Source organism: Daucus carota, chromosome 1, assembly GCF_001625215.2.
Source record: "Daucus carota subsp. sativus chromosome 1, DH1 v3.0, whole genome shotgun sequence".
Classification (NCBI taxonomy): domain Eukaryota; kingdom Viridiplantae; phylum Streptophyta; class Magnoliopsida; order Apiales; family Apiaceae; genus Daucus; species Daucus carota.
Genome location: NC_030381.2, coordinates 29,831,627 through 29,839,781, shown reverse-complemented (window position 1 = coordinate 29,839,781; position 8,155 = coordinate 29,831,627). Strand labels below are relative to the sequence as shown.

The 8,155-nt window shown below is 41.1% G+C and overlaps 2 protein-coding genes and 1 non-coding gene across 3 annotated transcripts; all 3 read right to left on the bottom strand.

Annotated features, from left to right (window-relative positions):
- Positions 1 to 4,076: 4,076 nt before the first annotated feature.
- LOC135149960 (small nucleolar RNA R71) lies at positions 4,077 to 4,183 on the bottom strand. Its single transcript, XR_010288319.1, has one exon. It is a non-coding gene; the product is annotated as a small nucleolar RNA R71 (small nucleolar RNA).
- Positions 4,184 to 4,577: 394 nt separating this feature from the next.
- LOC108220596 (uncharacterized) lies at positions 4,578 to 5,867 on the bottom strand. The gene has a single exon (XM_017394407.1). The coding sequence runs from the start codon at positions 5,865 to 5,867 to the stop codon at positions 4,578 to 4,580; it is 1,290 nt and encodes a 429-aa protein (XP_017249896.1).
- A 600-nt stretch (positions 5,868 to 6,467) lies between these two features.
- On the bottom strand, positions 6,468 to 7,729 carry LOC108220587 (uncharacterized). Its single transcript, XM_017394393.1, has 3 exons — positions 7,441 to 7,729; positions 7,192 to 7,379; positions 6,468 to 7,082 (listed from the first exon to the last, which is right to left on the bottom strand). The coding sequence occupies exons 1-3, from the start codon at positions 7,727 to 7,729 to the stop codon at positions 6,468 to 6,470; spliced, it is 1,092 nt and encodes a 363-aa protein (XP_017249882.1).
- Between the last annotated feature and the right edge of the window lie 426 nt (positions 7,730 to 8,155).

The window sequence follows — 8,155 nt, the reverse complement described above, 5'->3', positions numbered from 1 at the left end:
CTTGCATTGCTTGAACCCAATCAGCATCTTTAAGAGCTTCCTCCACCTTTTTGGGTTCTGTTTGAGATAAAAAAAGAGTGAAAAAGATATTCATTAGAAGTTGCTTTTCTAGTCTGTACACCTGCATCAGGATCACCAATTATCAAGTCAGGTGTATGTGATTTTGTCCATTTTCTCTCTGGTGGAGGTTGATCAGAGTTTGCATTGGATCCTCCCCCTTGATCCATGCTCTCTTGGTTCTCTTGTTGATTTCCTGATGTATCTAAAGCTCCCCCCTGCAGGATTGCCATCTTCTAATGAATCAGAGTTTAAGGAGGAGCCATCTTCATAAGAAGTCTCATTGTTGTCATCCTGCTCCCCCTGAACACTTTCTCCATTGACTTCTTGATTTAGAGTTTCATCAGATTCTGCAGTATGTTCAGCAGAGTTTGCTTCATCAGTGTTTAAAACACTGTCAGAGTTTACATCAACAGAGAATAAGTCTTCATTCTAAAACTGCAATGGATTATGTTCATCTGCATCCTCCAGTCCTGTGATCTTCTTATCATCAAAGGATACATGAATTGATTCCATAACCACCTTTGTTCTCAAATTGTAGACTCTGAAGGCTTTTGTAGACAATGGATAACCTACAAAAATACCTTCATCATCTTTTAGATCAAATTTCTTGAGATGTTCAGGATGAGTCTTGAGCACAAAGCATTTGCAACCAAAGATGTGGAAGTACTTCAGATTTGGCTTCTTATTTTTTACCATCTCATAAGGTGTCTTCCCATGTTTATTTATAAGAGTTGCATTCTGTGTGAAACATGCAGTTTGTATAGCTTCTGCCCAGAAATATGTTGGTAACTTTGCTTCATCTAGCATTGTTCTGGCAGCTTCAACAAGAGTTCTATTCTTCCTTTCAAATACACCATTTTATTGTGGTGTACCAGGTGCATAAAATTCTTCTTTGACACCTCTTTCCTTGCAGAACTCTTCCATTGTGAAATTCCTGAAATCAGTACCATTATCACTCCTTATTATCTTCACTTTGTCTTCAGATGAGTTGTCCAACTGCTTTACATGATCCATCAGAGTTAAAGCAGTTTCATCTTTTGAATGTAGAAAATATACCCACGTGTACCTTGTGTACTCATCAACAATTACAAGAGCATATTTCTTCTGGCCAATGGACATAACATTTACTGGACCAAATAGATCTACATGAAGAAGATGATATGGTTTATCAATAGAAGCCTCAGCCTTGCTCCTAAAAGATATTATCCTTTGCTTGGCCTTCTGACAAGAATCACATAGACCATCTGGAGTAAGAAGTGAATCAGGTAATCCTCTCACAAGCTTCTTCTTAATCAACTCATTAATGTTGTTGAAATTGAGATGAAAAAGCTTCTTGTGCCATTTCCAGCTATCTTCCGTTGAAACTCTTGTCGACAAGCAGATTGCTTTACCATCAGAGTTTGTTGACTGTCTGGTTTCATATATGGTACCACGCCTGCTTCCTATTAGAGCAACTTTGCCTGTAGATTTGCTTACAACTTCACAGTGCTCATCATAGAAATCAACATGATAACCTCTGTCACAGATTTGACTCACAGATAACAGATTGTGTTTGAGTCCTGAGACTAGAGCTACATCTCTGATGATGACATTTCCAAGATTGATATTGCCATATCCCAGAGTCCTTCCTATGTTGCCATCTCCATAAGAAACACTTGGGCCAGCTTTCTCCACATACTTGATAAGTGGAATTTATGTCCACTTATAGGCCCTCATTTCCGCTTAAATTGATCGTTTATACATGAGTGTTTTGTGTCTTTTTATGTGTTTTTGTGTTTTTCTGTGCAGGTTGTGAGTTGAGGTGATGAAAGCAATTCTCTATCAATTTCGGTTGGTTTTGGCATATATTTGCAAGATTATAGATTGTCGACTCATCGCGGCTTAGAGATTTTGTGGGTTCATCTTCTACAAACCCTCACGAGACCGTACTCGTCCACTAGGGCTGCCTAGGGGTTTAAAGGGCTTGTTGCATGAGCTAAATGCAACTGTGATCACCTACGGAAGTGGTACTAGCTAGGAAGTATCGGATGTGCACTCAATTGAAGAATTATAAAAATCAGCATTTTTCTCCAGAGAGCGGCGCGCCCGCGCTGTCAAGCGGCGCGCCCGCGCTGTCAAGCGGCGCGCCCGCGCTGTCAAGCGGCGCGCCCGCGTGTTTACCGGTCATTTGGCACGCCCGCGCTGTCAGGCGGCGCGACCGCGCTGTTTACTTGTCATTTGGTGCGCCAGCTCTTGTTTCGGGCGCCCCGCGCTAGTCCGAATCAGCAACATCTTGTTTGGGCCGTATCTTGAGATCCAGAAGTCAGAATGGGGCGATTCAACAGCCCACGCGAAGCTAACGAGATTTTCTTTCATTATAGCGTGGTCCAGAGATCATATCTCTGCCGGGGAAATTCATAATTTGCTTGTATTTTGGGCTTTTGACTTCTGGCGGAGGCCCAGTTGACTTAGGTTAGACTATAGGGCTTGTTGGGTGTATTGAAACGATAGTTTTCACAATTGTACGTAGAGACAAAGATTATTGTAAGTTTATCAGATTTGTGTATCGTTCGAAGTGAGGAATTGACAACTCCAAGTAGAGAACGAGAATCAATCCGTAACGTTGTAACTTTTCATTCTTAATTCAGTATTATCTTCTGTTTAATTCTTCTCGCAATTTTTAGCTATCATGCTTTCATTAGAACCCATAATGTCGATTAGTTTAATTATGAACTAACTGCCTTCATGGGATTCTAATGGATTTATCGATGTAGTTCAGTAACAATTTAGCTTGATTAATATTGTGACGTACGTTGATTTCTTTGCATGGCCGTACTTATTCTTCTTAGGTGCGTAGCTAACATCTAAGTCGCTGGTTAATTCTCTTTGAAGCGATAGTGGATAATTGAATTCAGAACTTGCCATGTAAACACGGGATTATGTGAACAAAACATAATTTCTGATTTGACTTGAACTATTTCTTATCGCCCCGTGTAATCAAGATAGATGACTCGTAATTAAACCTTTATGCTTTAAAATCACTATAGACATAAAGGGTTTGAGCATATTTGGTGTCCATGTGATTTCTATCTTAATTGTGGATTTCAAGTGGTATGATGCGTGTACAACGAAAGTTGGCATGTATTACTTTAGTGTCGTCTGATTAGCTGTCAACAGTCACGTGTTAATTAAGAAGATTAATTCTGAATGAATTTGATAATGAAGTTAGAATCCCATGTATTCCTATTCTGATTCATATTCGTATTTAGCTTAGTAGTATAAAAACAACCATCTTGTTATTATCTTAGCAGTGAAGGATAATCATACATTGGTGCATAGGTATATAATTTGTAATTCACCGGTCTCTGTGGGAACGAACTTAACTAAGGTTCTATATTACTTGTGACCACGTGCGCTTGCGTGATTTTGTGTAAACAAGTTTTGGCGCCGCTGTCGGGGAACTCGTTGTTAATTATTTAGTTTATGTACTTGTCGTCAGTGGTCGTTAAAGTTCACTGACTCGGACTCTTTTCTCACTTTTTTTAGGTTTTGTGAGTTTCAGGTGCTTGAGTGGCGTGTATGCTAACATATTCTCGAGCTCGAAAGGAAGCATCAGAAAAAGCAACAACAGCGGAATCTAGTGCAATGGGCGATCCTACAACAGCAGATAACAAGGCTCTAAAAATTTCTCTCTGTCGAAGATAATTGACATTCAGTCTAGCATTGTCAGGCCAGCGATTGCGGCCAACACTTTCGAGATCAACCCAGGCACCATTCAGATGGTCCAGAACTCAGTGCAGTTTGGGGGTTCTCCTACTGAAGATCCTAACATGCATATTTGGAATTTCATTGAGATCAGCGACACATTCAAGTTCAATGGGGTAACTGATGATGCAGTGAAGCTATGGCTTTTCCCATTCTCTCTGAGGGATAAGGCTAAAGGATGGTTGCACTCTTTGCCTGCAGGTTCAGTTGTTACTTGGGAGGATTTAGCTCAGAAATTCCTCACCAAATTCTCTCCCATGGCTAAGACTACAGCACTGAGGAATGCTCTCTCTCAATTCTCTCAACAAACGGGAGAAACTTCTGGTGAGGCATGGGAGCGGTATAAGGAGATGCTAAGGAAGTGTCTACATCATGGGATGCCAGATTAGATGCAGATTAATTGCTTCTATAATGGTCTGGGAGCTCAGTCCCGACCAATGCTGGATGCCGCTTCAGGTGGAGCTCTTTGGGCCAAGAGCTACGAGGAAGCTTACGAGCTTATTGAGATGATGGCTGCTAATGAATATCAGAACCCGACTCAGCGACTACATTAGGGAAAAGCAGCAGGGATTCTTGACTTGGATGCTACTACAGCCATAGCTGCTCAGCTTAAGGCTCTTACCATGAAAATTGATTCTTTGGCTAATGTGGGAGTTCAACAGCCACCTTCTGTTTGCGAGATTTGTGCAGGCACACACGCTACAGATCAATGTGCCATATCTATGGAGTCAGCTCAATTTGTTAGCAATTTTCAGGAATCACAGGCACCAGCTCTAGCTATTTATCATCCAAATAGTCGAAATCATCCAAATTTTAGCTCCAGCTATGTGAGTTGTATGGGGTATCTTTGGTTCAGAAGTCCCAGGCTCTTCATTTGTGGTAGCCATGAGAGCATAATTCACCTCTTCCTCCTCAGAGTCTGAAGTATCTGCCCAATTTCTGCCTTTGGAGATGAGAGCTTTTTCAGTCTTTCCTTTCTTGCACTCAGGTGCAAAGTGTCCCATCTCTCCACAATTATTGCACTTGACCTTGGATCTGTCCAGCTTCCCAGATTTGCTGTCCTTACCCTCAGTCTTCTTGAAACTTCTTTGCTCAGTTGAGGAGCCTCTCTTGGAGAACCTCTTGTTCTTTCCAAAGTTCTTGTAACCCATCTTCTTGAAGGTTTTCACCATCAAGGCTGCCATCTGCTTAAAGTCTTCTTCATCCATGCTGTCAGAGTCTAAAGATTCATCATCAGAGTTTGAGTCATCATTAGAGTTTGATGACTCAGTTTCAGGTTTTGTTACCAAAGCCTTGCCTTTTGCTTTCTTCTTGCTGGAAACTTTCTTTTCAGTCTCCACTTCAGCCTTGAGAGTCACATATCTTGATTTTCTCCCATGCCTCTTGCTTCTTTGCTCAATCTCAAGTTCATGGGTTTTCAGCATACCATAAATCTCATCAAGATCCACCTCTCCCAGATCATTGTTGTCTCTGATTGTTGTTGCCTTCAAATCCCACTTCTCAGGCAAAGCAAGAAGAAATTTCAAATTTGAATCTTCAACAACATATTCTTTATCAACCAATGACAGATCATTCAAGAGCTTCACAAATCTGTCATAAACATCAGTCAATGACTCATCAGACTTTGAGTCAAAGTGCTCATACTCCTGAGTGAGTATAGTCTTCCTGTTCTTCTTGATGGCTTTAGTTCCTTGACACTTGACCTCCAAAGCATCCCAAATCTCCTTGGCTGTCTTGCATCCAATCACCCTGTTAGCCATCACATTGTCTAAAGCACTATGAAGCAGATGTTTCACCTTTGCATCTTTGCTGACAGAAGCTATGTCTTCAGGAGTAAAATCTTTCTTTTCTTTAGGGATTAGCTTTTGATCTTCTCCAACTGCAACAGAAAGCTTTGTTGGAACATGTGGACCATCCTTGATTTTGTCCATAAAGTCAGGATTAGTAGCTTCCAGGAACATGGTCATCTTGACCTTCCAGATAGGATACTCTGAAGCTTTCAGCATTGGAACCCTGATGGACTCATAACGGCTTACGGAATTGAGTTGTTTGTTATCAGACATGATTGTGTGTTTTGTTTGGATCGTAAACTGCAAAATAACAGCCTCTGTTCTGATACCACTTGTTAGGCCGTATTATTAACTGTTGAATCAGTGAATACAATCACACAAAACAGTATATGAATATATAGATCTTAAATGACCAAAAGCTTTTATATATATTGATTAAAAGCTGTTTACAATAATTCAACTCCTCTCTCAATGATGAACAAATATTAATCAGAGCTGCTAGGGTATATAACAAATACTCAAGATAACAACTCATATAGTGTAACCCTAATCTGTGTTTATATAGACACGGTTACAAAATCAATCTATGATTTGATATTCTATAAATATGCAACATAAATTATCAATCATAGATTGCTACGGTTTCCATATTTATCTTCTGTTGAGTTTCCTTAGCCAGCAAATCACTCCTCAGCTTCTATCCTCTATTATAGTCTATCTTCTTCGTAGCTCTTTCCACGTGTAAACTCTGTCGAGCTCTGGCTTCAGTAAACTCTGCCAGACTTTACCAAACTCTGACCAGCTTTAGCTTAAACTATGATTTGCTCTTGTTCTAAGATAAACTTGAAGAACATTAGCACACATCAATTATATCTAACAATCTTTGAACTCATTCACTACATAAATATCCTTAATATTGGGTGACTCTGCATTTAGATCCACCACATGAGCCAAATAGGCTTCACATCCTTGTCTTAACAATTTCCTAACTTGCATAATAGTCAGGAATTCCTTTGTCTGTTTCTGGCCTTTAAACACAACTTTAGACTTGCCTGAAGTTCGCAATGTTACCCGCTTACTCTTACAATTGATCTGAGCATCATGATCAGTCAACCAATCCATTCCCAGAATGACGTCAAAAGTGCCTAACTTGAAAGGTATCAGGTCAGCGAGAAATATAAGCCCTAAAATCTCAATCTCACAGCAGGGATAAACTTGAGTAATTGAGACTCTATCCTGGTTTGCTACTTCTATAGATAAAGCGTCACTTAACATACGAGTCTTGCTAGATAATTTATGAGCAAAATCTTCAGAAACAAATGACTTGGTAGCTCCAGAATCAAATAATACTTTCGCAGATATGGAATTGATAGGAAGCGTACCTGCCACTACGCTCGAATCCTTGACCGCATCCCTCAATGTCATATTGAAAGTCTGGCTTTTGGTGGCGCCTCTATGGCTAATGTTGGTGCCTATGCTGCTGAAAGCCTTGACACATTACCGGCAAGAATTGGCACCTTACAATCTTTCGAATAATAGCCCACTTTGCCACACCTAAAACAGGTGTTTCCCCTGGGTTTATTATCCTGGCACTCACTAGCATAGTGCCCCCTTTGATGGCATTTAAAGCAAGAAACTCTTGCTTTGGAACACACACCTTGATGCCTCTTTCCACAGATTCTGCATTCGGGAATAGGAGGTCTATACTGCCCCTGACGGTTGGCCTACTGAAGTTGACTTCCCTGACCTGTAAAGCCCTGTTCTGGCTTGCGGAATCCCATGTTCCTATTCTGACGGAAATTGGACCTTCAGTTGAAACAGTTTTAGAAGTTTGCTGGCCCCTGACTGATAGTGGGAGTTTCCACTTTCTTTTTCTTGTTGTCGCTTTCCTTTTGGGACATGTCACTCTCCACCTCAATAATCAGGGCCTTCTGCACAATAGCTGCATATGACGTCAACTCAAGCACAACAACCCTGCTCCGAATCCAGGGCTTCAATCCTTGCTGGAGCCGTTTGGCCCTCTTTTCATCGGTATCCATAAAGTCAGGTACGAACCTGGAGAGCTCTGTAAATTTTGCTTCATACTCCATCACACTCAGGTTGTCCTGTTTTAGCTCCAAACACTTGAGCTCCATCTGATTCCGTACGAACCTGGGAAAGTATTTCTCCAAAAAAAATTCCGTAAACCTCTCACATGGTACCACTACTCCAATCTCAAGTGCACGCTTGGATTCCCACCAATAATTTGCCCCCCCCCTTCAGAAAATAACTAGCAAATTGGGTCTTCTATTCTGCACTCACTTTGACCAAAGCAAACGCCTTCACGATTTCTTTAAGCCATGCTCTGGCTACTATCGGGTCAGAAGATCCCAGAAATTCAGGAGGCTTGGTCGTCTGAAAGGTCTTAAAAGTAACAACAGGCACTTGCTGATGAAGCTGCTGTTGTTCCAGATTGGCTGTTTGCTGACGCAAAAGTTCTAGAATTTGAGCTATGGCCGGATCTACCTGGCCTGCATTCGCGGTCTCTACCCGAACGTTCCTTTTCGGTGGCATGATACTGG

Coding starts and splice junctions, on each gene's coding strand:
- LOC108220596 (XM_017394407.1), bottom strand. CDS start 5,867: ATGTCTGATAACAAACAACTCAATTCCGTAAGCCGTTATGAGTCCATC.
- LOC108220587 (XM_017394393.1), bottom strand. CDS start 7,729: ATGGAGCTCAAGTGTTTGGAGCTAAAACAGGACAACCTGAGTGTGATG. Junction 7,380..7,440: donor AGTGGAAACTCCCACTATCA/GTCAGGGGCCAG, acceptor CCGTCAGAATAG/GAACATGGGATTCCGCAAGC. Junction 7,083..7,191: donor TCAAAGGGGGCACTATGCTA/GTGAGTGCCAGG, acceptor TAATGTGTCAAG/GCTTTCAGCAGCATAGGCAC.